The sequence below is a fragment of the Propithecus coquereli genome, unplaced genomic scaffold (genome assembly GCF_000956105.1).
Source record: "Propithecus coquereli isolate 6110/MARCELLA unplaced genomic scaffold, Pcoq_1.0 Scaffold400, whole genome shotgun sequence".
Classification (NCBI taxonomy): domain Eukaryota; kingdom Metazoa; phylum Chordata; class Mammalia; order Primates; family Indriidae; genus Propithecus; species Propithecus coquereli.
This window is the reverse complement of record NW_012149731.1, coordinates 1207132-1226272: the sequence shown is the minus strand read 5'-3', so window position 1 is coordinate 1226272 and position 19141 is coordinate 1207132. Positions and strand designations below refer to the sequence as shown.

Sequence of the window (19141 nt, the reverse complement as noted above, 5' to 3'; positions counted from 1 at the left end):
TGCTTGAACAAGGAGTCAGAGGTTGCTAGACACCGAAGTGTGGATAAAAATCATCATCACAGCAAATTAAAAAAAAGCAACTTCAAAGATGCCAGAATGCAAAAACAAAATGTCAGATGAGTTGAAAATATATGTAAGAGCAGCTATGAGTGCAGTCTTTATTTCTGAAAAGCTATTTAAGCGCAGAACACCTGCTCAGGCCCTCACATCTTATTTTTAAAAATGAAAGGATATTTTTTCTTTGCCAAATTGATTGAGGTGCTGCTGTCTTGAGGGCATTTTCTCTGGGCTCCAGGTACCTGAGGAACACCCTGGCTGCCTGAGACGGGTAGCTCGCTGTTTTCCCTGCTGCCATATGGAGACTGGGGGGTGCGGGGAAGCAGGGCTTCAAACCCCATGCAGGCCTCCCAAGAGTGGCTCAGTGGATTGCAAAATGGGACGCCGGACAAGAACACAGCAAGAGCCACAGGGGCCAGTAATGAGGCCAGAACGCAGGTGTCTCTGTCTAAGGCAGGCAGCAGGCCTTGAGGTCAGCAGACCATCCGAGCTTTCTGACGGGTTTGGGGCCAAAGGGATGCCCCTGTGGGCCACCTTTACTCCTTGGGGGTCCCAAAAAGATGGTCCAGTGCCTCTTCCTGTCACTGGTGACAAGTGAGTGCCTCCACTGCCCCAACTAGATTTGAAATTCCAGAAGGCAGGTTCATAAGTCGTTTCTGTAGCCCCTGAAATGCTTAGAACACTGCCCAACCCTCAAAAGGCCCCCGCTACCTTGTTTGGGAGTAGCAAGTGTAGTTCCGCACGGAGACTATGGCACATGGGACTGGGGCAGGGAAGTGTGGTGGGTCAACTCAGCCCAGTCTGCCAGAACAGCCTGCAGAGAGGGTGGGAAATTCACAGCCTCTTGGGAACTTGGTTTTCCCACCTTAGAGTGGGGTGACCCCCAAACAGGACTGTAGGGGAGAGAGCTCCTTAAAAGAGATGCAGCCTGGGAAAGTTCTTGGAACATGGTCCGTAGGAAGGGACCAGAGAGTAAATTGTGTGGGCCAAGGGGCAACATCAAGAATATAGGTACTGCAAATTAGTGCAACCTCTGTGGAAAAGAATTTGGAGATACCTCAGAGAGCTAAAAATAGAAATACCATTCAATCCAGCAATAGCACTATTAGGCATCTACCCAAAAGAGCACAAAACATTCTACGATAAGGACATCTGCACCCGAATGTTTATGGCAGCACAATTCACTATTGCAAGAATGTGAAAACAACCTAAGTGCCCGTCAATCCATGAGTGGATTATCAAAATTTGGTATATGTTTACAATGGAATATTACTCAATCATAAGAAATGACAGTGATCTAGCACCTCTTACACTTTCCTGGATTAAACTTAAGCCCATTATCCAAAGTGGGGCACCACAAGACCAGAAGAATGGGATCCATTTGTACTCACCATCAAATTGGTATTAACTAATCAACACATAAATGCACATATCAGAACAATATCTATTGGATGTTGGGGAAGGGGGAGGGCGGAGGGATGAGGGGGGAGGAGGGAGGAGGGGACGGGTATTTGTATACACAAGGAGTGCAATGCGCACTACCCGAAGGATGGACATATTTGAAACACGGACTTTGGGGGGGAACCAAGGGCAACACACATAACCTAAACATCTGTACCCCATAATATGCTGAAATAAAAAATTAAAAAAAAAAAAGAATATAGGTACTTATATGACAACCATTTAAAAATGTAAAATACGTTCTTAGTTTGGAGGCTGCACCAAAATAGGCTGTTTTGATTTGGCCTGTGGACCCTAATTTGCCAACATGATCAGAGACTGAGCAGAGAGTTCTCTGATGCTCGCTGATGATGGGATGAGGAAATAAACTCGTCTTACCCTGGAGGGCACTTGCTCAGTGAGGCAAAGTAATTCACCCAAGAGCACACAGCCCACAGTTGGCAGAGATGAGATCAGAATTGCTAGCCCCAAATCGGGTAAGACCTTATGTCTTCATTAGGGATGCTGAAGCACGCAAACAGGCTTCTTGCTGGGAAATGGAAGGGGCTAGAAAACAATCTAAGGAACACAACTTATTCATGATGCTGATCAACACACAAACTCTGTAAGTGACTGGCCTGCTGAACACGACAGGGCACAACTTGCTGAAACGGTGATGTAGCTCTATCTCACTCTGGATGTGATTTTTCCTTTTAATATACACAGCCACCAAACAGCATGCCCCATGGGAGTGCCCGCTGAGTCTGGGGCATACAAAGTCACATTCCCCCGTGGTCTCTTTGCTCATGTGGGAGTGACAGGCATTGTGGCTCTGTGTCCCCAGCTAGGATCCCAGCTACCCGGGGGTTCCCTCCTGGGAACCTCGTGGACCTGTGGATCTGCTCCAAGCACTGGACATGGGGTTCGCCCTGACAGCAGGAAACGAGAGTCGAGGCCTGGAGTCCGAGTAGGAGAGACGGGAGAAACAAAAAGAGATGTGTAAATACTGCAGACAGAACAGGAAGTGGGGAGGGCATCAGGACAGGATTTGCGGGAATTCAGAGGGGGCATGCATATCATTCAAAGTCCCTGATGACTTAAGCCAGGCTTAGCTGTGAGCGGAGAGAGCCTTGGGGAGAGAGAAGGCACGTGAAAACGGCACCAATCGTGTTATCGTGGATTCAGAGACATGACTAGACTAACGGGCCAGAAAAACACGTTCAGGGGACAACTGAATATTACAAAACCTTGAGGGAGAGGAGGAGAGATGTGATCTCATCTCGTTAAGTTAAAACAAAATAATTAGGTTAGAGCTTGCCAACTGTATGGTGGGCCGGTGCAACGTCTTTAACATTTTGAAATAGGTGCTAATTCAGAAAAATCGAGAGTGCTGAAAAATCAGCAGCTGTCACCTAAAATATGTGGTGGGCTTTCTGGACATCTTTCGAAAAATTCCTGAGATCTAGCACACATGAGCTTGCATTCCCCAGTGACGAAAATGAACAAGCTGTCACTTGAGATGGGGTGTGTGCTCCCTGTACCCCCATTCCCCTCCCAGGCCTCCTCACTGGTCACGTTAAGCTGAAGTACACCCAGGTGCCCAGGTCCCTGTGGTGTTGGTTAGACGTGACAATATAAAATGGAAGAGCCTCAGTGTAAGATCACAGGCAGGGAGGGACTGCAATCCAAGCTGCAGGGGGCCAGCTCTTCTTCCTCCCTCCTTCCCTCCAACCCCCTTCATCCCCTCCTCCACCTGAAGAGAGGCTGCCTCTCCTGTTCCTGTGAGCTCACTTCAAGAGGGGGCGTGGGAATCCAGCTGATTCCAGCCACACCCCACCACCAGCCCAGTGGGTGTCAGTGCCATGGGTGGAATAAAAGCCTTGCCTCATACCTTCCACCTGTTCATTCACACCTCCCTATTGCTCGCCTACTATGAGCCAGACGCTGCTGTTTAGTGATAAACAAAACAAAAATCCCTGCCTTCCTGGGGTGGCCATCTGCATGTGTCCCCCTGGGATGACAGCTGCTCTAAGTTCACTGATGGCTTCCCTAGTTGCCAATCTCCAACCATCCCTTAGTCCTCTGAGTCCTCTGCCCGGGTGACACTTCTGCAGCCGTGTTCCACGTGGGGTCTTCCCACGTCTACATTTGTGCATTCCAAACTCCCAGCATCAGGGAGCCCCCATCGCCATGATTCTTTGACATACACCTCTACCACTATTAACTTGGTGTTTTTCTTTAAAGCTATTCACGTGGTTTTATTTAAATGTATTTTTGAAATAAAATCCAATCCCTACTGTAAATGGAAAATCAGTATCACTTGCCATGTATTAAAAGTCACTATAATCACATGAACTTCAAAATAAAAACAGGCTCGTCTCCATACCATGTAATTCTGATATTCTATCCTGTGTAACACGTTTGGAATGAACGTCCACTTGGCACTGAATTTCAGCCTCACTGGGACCTTTCCCACACCTGTCTTGCCAGCCTGCTGTCTTTCCCCTGCCACTCGGGCTTGGGTCTGCTTTCTGAGGGACGTGCCCATCCTTTCACTCCATTATGCTTTTATCGACCGTGTTAGCCCTCACTGGAACACCCTCCACACATACCTTCGCTTGTCGAAGTTTGAACTCCATCCTTCAGATTGCGTGCATATTAAAGCCAACCCCAAGTTTGCCCATCAAAATTAGCTCTAGCTCCCAGGTGCTTTGCCAGAGCATCTGCAGCAACCTGCACTATGCCGACTTCTTGGGGGCATGTCTGTCTGTCCTCCCACCCATTTAATTCAAGTGGGTGAATATTATGTCAAGTATTTGGAATAGAACAGTGACTGTGGCCTGCCTCTACCTTCTAATGGGAAATCTACAAGATTCCAAAGACAGAAACCCCACAATGGTTTACGACCAATAAATAGCCTCATTACAGTGATTAATCAACAAGCTAGTGCTTACTGAGCATCTGTGCCATATATCGTACCAGCCAAGGGAAGGCAGAAAAACTGCAAGGCCTTGTCTCAACACTCAAGGAGCTTACTCCTTCTGGGGAACAGGACTAAACTGTGAAGGGGGACGAGGAGACGTCAGCGCGTGGAGAGCATGGAAGACTTCTCCCAATAACCTGGAGGAAGAAACTAGAAAAAAGCTCTCGGGGCCATGCTTTTTGGTTTGCCTTAATTACTATAGCCCCTGTGGAGCAGGCATGATTTGAGCTGGTTGTTGCAAGACAGAGGGAATTTGGACACAGGGAAAGATAATCCAGGCTGGAGCCCCATGGGAGGAAAAGCAGAAAGGAGAACTTTTTGACTAGAGTTGAGGCTGGGTGCGTGGGCTGTGGGGCCTAGGACAGCTGAGTCCATGTGAATGGAGGGACAGCAGTGGTGCCTGAGGAACAGGCCCAGGACTGGCATGCACACTGGACTGAGGCGGGGAGGGATAAAATGGCGAGAGGGCATCTCCAGGGTAGCGACAGGAAGAGCCCAAATCTGAATTCAGAAAGGGTGTCCCAATTGGCGAATTTACTTTGTGTTTTCTTCGGTGGATTGAACCACAGCCAAAAGAGGATCTGGGAAACACAGCTTCTCTTTTTCATTTTTGGCGAGACTCTAGGATTCAGGGCCTGCCCCTATAGTAGATGGTCCTTTCCAACAACCTGCAATTGAGTCATAGCCTACTTGGCTGTTCACATCTGAAGGAATTTAGAGGATAGGAGAAGCATGAGTTGGATGGATGACTTGGGCACTAAAGGGAAGCTTGTTCAATATTTTTAAATCATTCAGAAGACAAACAACTAGTTGCAATGAAGAGACTTACTTGAGGAAAAAAAAAAAAACGTTGCAAAGTGAGGCTTCATAATTCACTCGTACCTATAAGGTTCAAGTGCTATCAAGTCTGAAATTACTTATCAAGCTTCTATCCTGGATTTACTTTCTATATAAAACAGCACTTCAGAGAATAAGTAAGTAAACACCATTATGACCAATGGTTTAAGAGAAAAATGCTTCCACAAATGGCAATACTAATTTTTTAACATTCTCCGGGAAAACATAACAACTCGATATACTTGAGAGCTGGGTAAGAACTATTGATGTTGTACTTAATTTTTAAAACTGATATACGTGTGTCCAAAAGCTAATAAAGTTCCTTCTGCTATAAATGGGGGGGGGGGGGAAGAAAAACACTAGATCACAGGCAACACACTCGCTCAGGATTCTGGTCTTACGGCCAGAGCCCAGAGGCAGGGAAAATTGAAGTGATTTAAAATAGTCCCTGATAGGATATATCTGATATTAGTAGGCTTGCTGAAGCGAAACAGTAATATCACAGAGATACAAAGGTGTAAAACCCATTAATGTGCGTCCAAATGTTTTGATGCCTTGACCTCAACATCTTTCAGGTGATTCGCCCATGGCGGTAGGCACAAGAGCGCTGGGTGATATCAACTGGAGAGCTGATAAGTGGGTGCTCTGAAATCACAATTTATTTTTTGGAATGAAATGGGGAACATTAACAGCTTATTTCATTTTACACCTTTCACTGCAGAGGGGTCCCTGTCAGCACTCTGAGTTCTGCTGACCTTCTCTTTGAGTCTATCCGCCATGACCTACCTTGGGGCAAAGCACTTTATTTCAGGAAAAAGGAACAAATACACAGTTACGTGGACAGTGGGTGTTCCTTCGAAGCTTTGTTTGCTTGAAGCCATACCACGATCCCACCACAACAGCTAATTACTAATTATAGACCAATAGTGCTGCATCATTAGGATTTCACAGACTGGTAAAATGAGAGGGGAAAATGCTGAGGACTAATAGAGTGGACAAATACATATTTTGTCTTTTAAGAACTTTAAAAGATTAATTTGTTAGTGCCTTAATTAAAAAAAACTTGAAAGAATTATTGGATGTAATGTGAGGATTTTCAAAACAGAAAAAATGTATATTTACAAAATACTCACTACACTATCTTATTTGCCTGTACAGGTATTTGGTCACGGCAGGAACAGACAGCAACATGTCCTGGTGAAGCTGGAGAAGAACATGGAAAACAGGCTGCTCCTGGTGGCAGGAGCCCTCCCCGACCTCAGGAAGAAGGGTTAACCAGCGCGCACAGAGGAATGGAGAATAGAGCACCTTTTCTGCTCAGGTTCCTCTTTAAAATACTAGTTTGAACTGCATCAAGCAAGTGCCTTTCCTATCTTGCCCTGGTGACTTGTGCATTCTGTGTTTCCCATCTCAGCAATGCTGGAGAGCCGACTCCTAGTTCCTGCCGTCTCCCACTTCCTTTCTTCCCAGCTTGCTCCAGCCCTCGTGTGACAGTCATAGAACAGTCTGGAAGGATTCCTAATTCTGACTGACATGGGCCGGACCCCAAGCTTCTTGCCAACCTCTTGAAAACGTACATATCTCTGCAATCCAAATGTATGTGTCTCTTTGTTCACTCCCATTCCAACATTATTTTCATTGGTGGAGAAACAAACTTTTTGCCCATTCTTAAACTGCAAATCTTTGCCCTGCCCTCCTCCCTTCAGTTGTACTGCTCCCTTTAACTCTCCCTTTAACTCAGCTCTCTGGATTTAAGGCACACACTCCCATGCTGCCCTCCCTCCTGCCGCCTGTCTCCCCCCTCCCCAGGCCTACCAATGTTTCTAAAGATTCTCAAATCTTCCATCCCCCATCTGCTCCTCCCTCCTTTCACTGCCACACTCCTCACTAGAGTAGTCTACACTTTCCTTCTCTTCTTTCGACCCATGTGGTTTGGTTTGCCCTCCCCAACTCTTCCTCCACAGCCAGACTACTCTACTAAAACTGTCCCATCTAGAGGTCATCATAATGACCTCTCTCAGTTGTCACAACCAAAAACCTTTTCTAAGTTTTCCATTCAAACCATATAACCAGGGGGACACAGAGGTTCATGGTCCAAGTTTTACCACCACCGCCTTTAGAGAGAGTTAAGTTGCAGTCCAAAAAGATTTAGGACCCTGTGGCCAAGGTCACCCAGCTACTCAGTGGCAGAACTCAGATGTGGCCTCCGCCTTCTGGCTGCCATATTAGTGTTCTTTTTCCTAAACGCATCACCTGCCTCAACTTTCCCTGTAACATCTGATGCTGTTGACCATCCGCTCCTTCTTAACTTTTCTCTGGTCCTCTCAGAAGCACATATTCCTGATGTCACATGGATGCTTCTGGCAACTCATGCTGGCTCCTTTTCCTCCTCCTGCCTTCTAAACAAATGTGGATAAGACCCAAATGTCATAACCTTTCTAGTAGTAAGCATAACGCCTAGCACAGGTATCTTCTCCTTCCCGTCTCTCTTCTGTCTCTGTATAATGTCAACAGAAGTGCAACATATTAGAAATGCCCTCTGACATCAAAAACATCCTTCCCTTTCATCACCTGTACATAAGCACCCTACCATGTGAGATTCAGCAAAGTATGGGGATCTGGGATCAGACTGCCTCATTTCAAATCCATGCTGAGCCTCTTTAGCACATGGCATTGTGACTGGGCAAGATTCTTCCTAAGTCTTCATCTCCCCATCTAACCACACGGCATTGTTGTGAAGGCTAACGAGAAATAACTCATACTGGATGACTCCGTAAAGTGGCTGGCTGGTAGCACTAACTGTAAATGCTCAGTAGATTTTAGTTTTCTTTCTTTTTTTAATTTTCATTTTTAATTCTGCCAGGGGTGATGCTAACCCTAGCTCTGTCCCTTGAGTAGCTCGGTGTCTAGCTTATAAAGCCCACAGACATGTAAATTAAATGGCATAATCAAGCTTTAGACATGCTATGACAGATGTCTGCATAGCAGATGGGGAGAAAGGAGTGAAGAGTTAATTCTACTTAGGGCATCAGAAAAAGCTTCATCTGAAGAGCTAAACATTGACCTGAACTTTGTTTTTACTCCTGGGGACTAAGCTCCTGTATGGACCCTATATAAACTTTATTTAAAAGAAGCTTCCCAAGTGAGCAATATTGTGGCAAGACAAAAGCATTTAGAACAGAAGTGCGCAGACTTTTGGGTGTCTCTAGCTACCAATGGTGGGCAAGAAACACAGACCAAAATAACTCGTTGCCACCCCGAGGACACTCAAAAGATGTAACACCTCAAGCCAGAGAAGCCATGGAAACACCAGGCATGATACATCCATACCTATGGCACAAAAGTCAGGACAGGCACCCCGCATATTTAAAACTAATCACCATGACTACCACAACACAGTTTCCAGCGCTATCACGATCCTTCTATTTCTCGCCGCAAAGTGGGGTGGATGGAGTCACAGGCTGATTTTCATGGGCCTTTGAACCTCCAATTCTTGTATGTTTCTTTAAGTTTTATTTTAAGTCTGGTCTTTGCACAGACAGGGGGAAGAAATCATAGATAATTAAAGCATAAAATATTCTCATTTCATGGTGGGGCTAACAAGTGAAACTACAAGTAATGATGTAATCCAACTTGTCAAAGAGGAAAATGAAAAGAGGAGACAGAAGGCAGGACAGAGCCTTGGGACCTGGCGTGCCATGTCATCTTCTAATTAACTAACTGATCCTTTAAACTGTCAAACTCAGCGAGGAACTCCATGGCCTGGCATCTGATTAATATTCATATTTGGGCACTGGATGCTCTGATTTAGGTCCCAGCGGCTGTAGTTAAACATCAGTCTTTAAAGGGAGAGAAATAAAAACCTGCCTGGTGAACCAAAGTCTCTAGGTTTTACATTCATAGGGAAATGAGGGGAGGCCACCCTGAGGTCCATAATCCACAGCGAGAGCCAATCCTCTGTGGATGCATATTGATTTCCGAATCATGATGAGGACTTGTATATTGAAAAAATAATTATTTTGCTTCTTCCCACTGGCAGCCACATTGTTAATCACACTCTGAGCTGCACTGTTAAATAAGCGAACAACGCATGTAAAATTACATAGCATTCGGTAATATAATCAAGTTTTTAATTTCAAACAAAAATAATTGAATATGTAATTTAATCAAAACAAGCTAGAATCCATCATTTAGTTGAACAGTAATAAGTGACAACCTGGACTTTTATTCGTATGGCATAGGCTGCTAAAGAATATATTCCCTCCCTTATATTGACTTCACTTAACTAAAAAAATGCTTCGGTCCAGGGTGTACGAAGAGTCTGTTTTAACTATGTGCTTTTTGAGGATAAGGCAGTTGGCTTAAAAATCCCAAACCAGCACCCCAGAGAGTGTCTGGGTCTGATTCACCAGCCAGCCACCCACAGTGGGCAGGATGCACCACGGGTAGCTCCCCTGGAGGACGGTGACAACAGGAAGGGTCCTTTGGAGCCCCTGGGTGGGCCACGCCTTTTCCTTCACTCTAACTTCACTTTTTATTAACTAAAGACGTCAAAGGAAGAGAATAAACCCAGTTCCACAGCAAGTTCTAACAGCATTGGATTTTAGAAAATATTTCCTAAACTATTTTTATATTGAATATGAGAAAGTCTTAGCGCTCATGCTATATATAAGTCCATTGTACATGACTCTGTCCTAGATTGACATGCCACGGATCCCATAAGCCTTCTCAGGAGCAATTCTTCTTTATCCTACAGAGCTTATTAAACATTCTCAAGCCCTTGTCAAACATACTATTAAGCTATTTTCAAGTCATATTTAAAACTGGGTGACCCTGCTCACGGATGTGCGGACTGGGATCATGATGCATGTTTGCACTAAATACAAACAGTGTGAAACAGCTAGACTCAGGCTGGTCAGTGCAGCCAGCAGATCTTAAGGCCTAACGTGTAACCAGGCTCATGAATAAGTCACAATTCACTTTCTTTTTGGTAAGGAGAACAAGCCACACATATAATCAATACATTTTTAATAAAAGAATAGCCCACTTCTATTAAATGCATACATACATATATACATTGCAAATGGCTTGCAGGGTTTTCCAGATTGAGCAGAAACTCATGGTCAAATGGGTTCAGGGTTTCAGTTTAAATTCCAGAAGGAATTTTTATATTTCTGCTAACCAGAGTAGGAGAAGGAGAGAAACGATTCAACAGCATCACTGTTCTCCCTGGTCATGCCTACCCGTGAAAGATCAGAATTGAAAAGCTCAGGAGGAGAGACTGGCAGTACTGCCCCATCAGGAGCCTTAATTCTTTCTGGCCTTCTCAATGATTCAGAATCAATGATCAAAAATATTCTTCACCCGATAATTATTTCTAGGATGATTCTGAACATTCCTTATTCTCTTTAAAACAACAACAAAAAAGCTGACACATTCCAAATTTCAAGCATGCCCACCTCTACTTGGAGCTCAGGTGGCCGGGGAAACCTCCCATCACTGCCAATCCTGACCTGTAAACACCAAGGCAGGGAGTCTTGACATCTCACTTCAGAAGACAGTGTCAGTGCGCTGTGTGCCAGATGACATCCTGCACCGTGTTCCTCGGAGCTGCAAATACTTCTTTGGGTGGGGAGCAGGCTCCGGGGACACCGAAACTGGCTCAAATCCACAGGCAATAAAGTAATTAATAGTGTCTTTCAGGGCAAGCACAGTAAAAAAATAATTGCTCTCAAATTTTTACTGCTAATGAGTGATTGGTACAGTCAATATTTGTGTTGTTGGGAGTGGATGTGTGGCTATACGTGTGAGAAGGATGGGGAGGAAAGTCTTTTGGATGCAAATACCCAAACCAGTCTATCAGCCTGGCTAATAACTCTGAACCGCCAGACCACAAATGCTGAATATGTTGACTTTAAATGTCTATGGGGAACATATGCCATGGATCAGAGAACACACTGATTAATCCAACAGAGACTAAAGTCTGTCACTTTGGTCATGGTGCAAAGATGTGCCAAACAGGGTCACTAAAGAGAGTAAATAAATGGGAGAAAAATACCAAAGCAAAGTTGGTTACAAAGAGGGGCTGAGCTGCCAACTACTTGTCTAAATGCTACCTGATTAGTTAAAATATCTTTCCTTCCCCAGCACGTCTGCCCACTTGTGTTAAAACATCGTTTCCCCTTTCTTAGAATAACTACCAGCTTGCTGACGCCATGTAGCTCTCACTTATGTCGTGATCATTTAATACCACATATTGGGTCACCAGCTTTCTTTCTATTGGATCCCATAGATCCTGCAGCTTCTCATCACACACACACACAGCCTTATAAACATAGATTTAAAGATGAATGTGCTCACGTTGTTTACTGGGAAGTTAGTTCCCTTAAGTGACAGGATTCCATTGCTGGTATGAACAGTGAACATAGAAAATTGTGGGAGCCAAACAGAATCGGATGTTGACTAGTGTATGTAAGAAATAATCTGCCATGTCTTTATAGGCTAGTTAGCTCAGCTGGTCAGACCACAGATGCAGCTCAGGCCACGGTGATGAGTCCAGCTCCCTTGTGAAGAGGACAAACAGCTTCCTTTATCTCCAGCCACCATTCTGAACCTATGCACTCTTGGGGTGGGATGGGATGGGATGGGGGCACCACATAACTCACAACAAAGACACAGTCCATGTAATGGGTTGGTAGTGGGGTCTCAAGTAGAGGTGGGGGTGCAGGTGTGGATTTGGACTGAAACAATAAAACATATTGCTTTTCTCCGCCAGCAACATGATGACAGTCATTTGTTATTTTCTCCAATAAACCACAAAATAGCTGCCACACAGAGTTCTCCAAAACTGATATGAGAATACAGGCTTGAACTTTGCAAAGGTAGTTCTATTTAAAATTCCTTCTCTCTATAATTTCACTGAAGGCAGAGACACGTGCTGGGAACACTCTGCTCACAGGGAACAGAATGTATGGCCAAGTCAGTTCTGGCTGGGCCAGGCTTCTGGGATCATCTCACCCCACCCCAACGGGTGGTGTTATTCGTGCATTGATTTAATACTCGGAATTCCACAGCACACGCGTTTCCTGTTTCCTTCCAGCTCTCTTTGTGGAGCACTAGATTTTACTCGGTTTCATGTTGTGAGTTACTCTTATGCTAACCTTCAAACTACTCTAACATTTCCCTCAATGGTTATGGCTGGATACATTTATTTTATAAGATATTCATGAGACAATGACTGGTGCCGACAAAGCAAGCTTTCCAAAGGAAATTCTTTAATGGGCCACGTATCCTTTTTTTAAAAGTCCATGCAGTTGTCCTTAACTTGTTCTTCTGCATAATTCATTGGGCAGCTGTCAAACACACATGTTCTCCTGTCTCATAGCTGACATTTGTACGGTGATAAATGACATAGGAAACAGGCCGCGAACAAACTGATGCTCCGCCATGGAATAAATGGAAGAACAGGAGTCCAGTGATTAGGGGAACAGTTGGGAGACAAAGTATGTGACTTTTCTGCTCTAGCCGGCCGGCCTACGAGTGAACTGGCTGTTAATTCTTGTACAGTCCATAGAAATGGCCTTAACTTCACAGAGATGCTTGCTTCACTCCATGGCTCTTATGGTTTCTTTTAAAAAGGCACAGTAATTTCAACATATATAAAGTCTTTTCTTCATGCTTTAAGTACCTATAAATGTACATGCAATTTTATATCATCTACAATGCTTTTATAAAGTCAGCAATGTTGATATTGTAATGCAAAACAGTTTGCAAAACCCTCTTAAATTTCCCTGAAGAGAATGCCTAATTCCTATAAACAGGCCAAATACCGCAATTCTGAAAACCTCACACACACACACAATTGATCTCCACGTTAAGCCGCGAAGCATTGTTACTAAGCTAACATGTTCATTCCTTTTGATCTCTTTCCATTTCCTGCATTGTATTCAGTGCCTCTTATCCTTGTCCAACATCAACAGGTCACTGCAGAGAGGTCAGTGTTGGCCAATATAAATAACCATTATAAAACTTCTAGCATGTTTTAAATCAACAACCAAAGTGGCCTACCCTGTTTAAAGTATAAATTCCAAATATTTTCATGGCAAGAGGATAGGCAAGGCCCGTGAAAAGTACAGGTAAAAATTATACTCAAATAATCAGATCACAGCAAGCTATTCCAACAGAAGGTTCCCCATTTTAAGACCAGCTTAAAAATAAACAGAGAAGACAATGCCCTTTGGGTAGGATGGTAAGCCTGGGCTTCATACCCTAGGCACATATGTTTCACAAGAGTTTCATACACATGGCAGAAATTAGCACCATATATACAAACCCAAGGAGTCTCGGCCAAGTCTACAAGAGCCAGAAAACCAGAGTCTAGAGAAACCGGAGCAGAGAGAGGAAGTGATAGCCCCTATAGCTGCTTCTTTCTTTTCCCTCCCCAGAGCCCATCAGCAATGACCTCCCAGCTCTCACCTGAGCAGGGTGAGACACTGAAACTTCAAGGTGCCTCCAGATCACTCTCCTTTGGAAGAGGTGATGAGAAGAGGTGATGAGAAGCGGGTGGACGTGACCAGTCCAAGAGTTACTGATATCTGCCCTTGGAAAAGACAACATGTAGTCCATCCCAACTCCAGATTTACCTCTTCTGTCTGCTTTGCTTAGGTTGTTATTGAAATTAATCTGCATCATCTAAGAACACAGTCATTGAGCTAGGTGGAGCAGTATCTATAAATGCTAAGGGTGTCAGGCCCAAGCAGGCCAAGAATAATATTGACCATAATCATGATGAACATGTACATTTACTGCTATGGAAAGATGGTCAGAATATGGTGCTGATTGAGAAAAAGGAGGTTCTAGAAAAAGCATAAAAACTGTGGCATTATCTTACAAATAACAGGTGGATTTTTAAAAAAAGAATAAATGCACAATATTCAGAGGATGTTTACTCAAATCTCAACTCTGGGTACTAGAATATTAGCCAATTTTAAATCTCTTCCTTATTAAAATGTTATTTTTTGCATTGCTGTTTTGGTCTGATTGACTTATCAACTCTAGGAAATGTATCTTGAATGTCTACACTCTTTCGGCCAATTTCTCCTGGAGTTCCATCCAATTTGCACATCCTATTTCAAACTATTTGCTTAGGAGTATACATATTTTCCTGTTGAATTGAACCGTTATCATTTGAAAGTTGCCTTCCCAAGTTTTCACAATAAGTTTTCATTATCAGGAAAAGAAGCTGTTTTCATGTTGGAAAAAGAATCACTATGAGTACTGACCAAAGACTATTTTTGGATCACTATTATGCATTTGTTTTTAGCACTACTCTGCACCATGCATTATTATTTCATTTAAACCTTACAATGTGAGGGAAGAACTCTTGCCTATAATGTTATTTCCAGTTTGTAGACAAGAAAGGTGGGGTCTAGAAGGTTAGGTAATCTCCCAGTCTCACACAGTAAGTGCTAGAAACCAGAATTAGACCTCAGTTGAAGCAACTATAGAACTCGCTCTTCATGTTTCTATGAGGCTCTGTTGACATTAAGAAATGGCTATATTTTAACCCCCTCCTTGTGAAGAAGACACATCAGATCCAAGAAGCCATGATACTGGCCCCTATGTGCCACCATTAGAAATCTACTTTCTTAGTCTGTAGAAGGTCTCAGGAGCAAGGTATATATGATTTCTGAACTTCTATTTTTCTCACTTGCAAAACAGATATTATAATAAATCTTGTTCGAAGGATGAAAACCTTTACTTGTCTCCTAAGTCCTCTGAGAGAGTGAGATGTAATATGCCAGTTTAAACAATGATGGATCGTTTTCGTCTGCACTGAGCAAATAAAAGCATAAGCTGCATTTAGTTTTTTCAAATACAGACCCAGACAGGTCAAAATGTACATTTCCTTAACTTTCTTCACTCAGCCAACTGTACTCCGATACCCTGCTAATTTTCCTGATGATGTTGGAACAGAACATACTGATTTGGGTAATTCCGTGTCCATGCACAAAAATAATTGATGACATCAGCATAGTTATGGGAATTAGACTTATTAGTTAATTACAGAACCAGCAGAGGGAGCACAAACCTTGCATAAATAATAACCGTTTCTTCTGAGCATCTTAGGAAACAGTGGTAACAGTGGTAGGAAGAAATGCATTTAAAAACTGAATTATCAGCATCAGAAGATGGTCTTTGCTTTCTTAAAACAGAGTTGGGGTAGAAATCTAATACATTATCCATGCAGTCTAAATATAAATGTTGACTTGTTGGGTACCTAAGAGGAAGAAAGATGTGGAGAGAGAGAGAGTGTGTGTTTCCCTTGTTATCATGGTGACACCCACCCCACAGCAGAGTAATTAAGGTCAGATGGTGAGACTTGCCTAGAGTTGGCAAACACTTACTTGTTTGCCCTGACATCAGAGTAGCTTTCATTTTAGCTTTGCTCATCCTAAACAAAGTCCCAGGGGAGCCAATCTTATTCTTTTAAGATGCAATCGAGATTTACATTTATGGTTGTATGAAGAGTTGACAGAAGTAAAACAAAGTAATGTCTACTGGTACAAAGAAAGAAAAAATAAAATCATTTTTTTAAAAAAATCTATCTAGAGAAAAAAGCAACGCGGAGAGAGGAGTGATCTGAGAGTACAGCCACCACCATGAGCCTCCTCAACAAGCCCAAGAGTGAAATGACCCCAGAGGAGCTGCAGAAGCGGGAGGAGGAAGAATTTAACACTGGTCCACTCTCTGTGCTCACACAGTCGGTCAAGAACAACACTCAAGTGCTTATCAATTGCCGCAATAACAAGAAACTCTTGGGCCGTGTGAAGGCCTTTGATAGGCACTGCAACATGGTGCTGGAGAATGTGAAGGAGATGTGGACTGAGGTCCCCAAGAGCGGCAAGGGGAAGAAGAAATCCAAGCCGGTCAACAAGGACCGCTACATCTCCAAGATGTTCCTGCGCGGGGACTCGGTCATCGTGGTCCTGCGGAACCCGCTTATCGCTGGCAAGTAGGGCTGCCTTCCTGCCGACAACTTGGTCCCCTGTCCTGTGAACAACTGCTCTTTGTGATGGCAATAATAAAGCAGTGTTTTTTTCTAGTGAAAAAAAAAAAAAAATCTATCTACCTTAAGTACTGCTAGCATTTTAAATAAATGGTCACCATTTTTGAATTTGAGGCAAATGATGTTCACCTTTTTTCCCCTGAAGAATAAATGACTCATAAGACAGTACCTAGATGTATGTCTCCCATCAAAATAACACTGTCATGTATAAATGGAAGTTAAGATAAAGGGCATCCATTTATCCATCCATGGATAGGTTAAGCAGAATACTTAGGGCTGTAAAGTTTCTTTTCATAGACCAACATTCAAGACCAACTGCTTAAAAGGCAGCTATAATCATACTAAAGGTGTCAATAATGCCCAACATGATATAACATTTAGCTAAAGAGATAAATATTATTATAAAGGACTTGATTTCTGTACTATGCCTGTCTTCTGTTGATTTTTGAGAGGATGGTCTTCCCATACCTGAAGTAGGGAAAACAAAAGGAAATTGTGGTACTTAATACATATGACCATTTAAAATATATGCATCCTGATGGTACACTAAACAAAATGTTTACTTTGAAAAAATAATGGGAATTGGCTCATAGGGGGCAAAAAGGAAATTTCCACTTTAGCTCTTATTAAGAAAATTATCTGGGCTCAGGAGTAGAGAGACTGGTATGTGTTGAGTAAAGAATAGCCCTGGTCAGGTCCATTTGGTTCTAGAGAGCACTGACTTGGGATGCTGGGGACAGCCATGCTGCTAGAGTACCTGCTGTTCCACGGGCCTCCTGGGCTTCCACTCACCTTTTCCTCCAATCTGGCCCCTGCCCTGTGGGCAGTGATTCTCATCATCCTGCTACCCCATTGCCTGCTGCTGCAGGGATGTCACTATAGTCTGAATGTCTGTGTCCCTCAAAATTCCATATTTTAAAACCTGATCATCAACGTGATGGTATTAGGAGACAGGGCCTTTAGGAGGTGATTAGGCCACCAGGGTTCTGTCCCCATGAAAGCGATGAGTGCCCTTACTCAAGAGGCCCCAAAGAGCATCCTCGCCCCTTCCACCACGTGAGGACACAGTGAGAAAGCACCATCTATAAGCCAGGAAATGAGTCCTCAACAGATGCCAAATCTGTCGACACCCTGATTGTGGACTTCCCAGCCTCCAGAACTGTAAGAAATAACTTTCTGTTGTTTACAAGCCACCTCGTTTATGGCGTTGTGTTACAGCAGCCTGAACAGATGAAAACAGACATAACATGGCAGAGGCGGCAGCAGCAGTTCTACCAGGGAACTAGAGAGGCACATTTGGTTCAGAGACCTGAGGTTAGGTTACCAACAGAGAAAAATGTGGTCTTCCCTTGCTTTTAATCCTTTTTCTCCCTTGAAGGACACTGAACGCAGTGGACCCTCCAAATGTGGCCCTCATCAATTGGTTACAGTTTACCTTGGGATGGTGGCTTTGCCTTCTTCATCCACATGATCAGAAAACAGGAGGAACCACAGTGGTCTCTGTGGTCTTCACAGGTGGATTCTGCTCTGGTGCCCAGTAGGTGCCTATAGCAGCTGTGAACTGACCACTCTCAAATCTGGTGCCAACGCCTCTCTTTCAGAGACTGGCCACCTCTGAGTATTGGTTTCTTCTACTGCTTTGAAGAAATCCAAGTTAGCTGATCTTACAAGGGTCGGGTAACTCTCTACAAATGGGTCCTATGCCTCAGGGCAGATGTTTTGAATTGTGTTTTCCATTTAAAGTACTTTTTTCTCCAACTTCTGTGTTTATCTGAAGTATTGATGACAAACTAGCACTTACTGAATGTCTATTAAATACTAGGCACAGTGCTAGAAACCTGACTTACGTGATCTCATAGATCTCAAAGCAACCTTGTGATTTAAGCATTCTTTTCAATTCCCACTTTACAGCTGGGGAACCTGGGACTCAGAGCAGTTAAGTAACGTACCCCAGCTCACCCAGCTAGTCCGTGTCAGGCAGGGTTACACCCAGACCTCTGTCCGTGCCAGTCCATGCCCACCTTTCCACCAGAGCTGAGTGTGCATCCCTTTTCAAGTGAAATAAGTAGATGACCACGTTTATGGAAGACAGTAGATTCCATTATTGTTAGAATTCTCACACGCACATTGCAGGGGCTTTTTTGTTGTTGTTTTATGCAACTAAAAGTTTGTTGATTTTGAGAATTAACAGCGAAAGGAAAACTCTGAGCAAAAGAATCCTGTCACTAAAAAAAATATCAATAGGCGAGACAACAACGACTGCACAAATAACGACCTATGCAAACATCCCCCTCATGCTCCTTAGTGCCTGCTTTATGAGTGCATCCTCCATGGGCATGAGCTTCCTTTCCGTCCTGATGGCTGAAGGTCACTGCAGCCCCAATCAGTAAGCCAACTGGCCCCTCATCTGTCAGGGTCATTAAGATCAAAATAAACAAGACCAACAATCTGAGGCCTCAAATCCTGATTCATCTTATAGGTTTCTTAGGAATTAAGAAATTTTAAAATTCTCTACAGGGAACATAGTAGATATGTGGGCAATGCAGCCCAATCATTTTCTTTATTTTGTTATTTCTAAATGCAAAGGTATAGCGCTGAATATGATACGAATGTACCCTTAGTAAGATTTCTTAAATAAGAAATTGATCGGCCAGGCGTCGTGGCTCATACCTGTAATCCTAGCACTCTGGGAGGCCGAGGCGGGTGGATCGCTCAAGGTCAGGAGTTTGAGACCAGCCTGTGCAAGAGCGAGACCC

At 43.7% G+C, this 19141-nt stretch overlaps 2 protein-coding genes across 4 annotated transcripts in view; one reads left to right on the top strand and one right to left on the bottom strand.

The window, feature by feature from the left end:
- The window catches only part of PDZRN3 (PDZ domain containing ring finger 3), a 266468-nt gene that overhangs the window by 53845 nt on the left and 193482 nt on the right, over positions 1-19141 (bottom strand). The gene's annotated exons all lie outside the window — the stretch shown is intronic.
- Positions 15939-16424, top strand: LOC105817235 (small nuclear ribonucleoprotein Sm D2). The gene has a single exon (XM_012652868.1). The coding sequence runs from the start codon at positions 15979-15981 to the stop codon at positions 16333-16335; it is 357 nt and encodes a 118-aa protein (XP_012508322.1). The 5' UTR covers positions 15939-15978; the 3' UTR covers positions 16336-16424.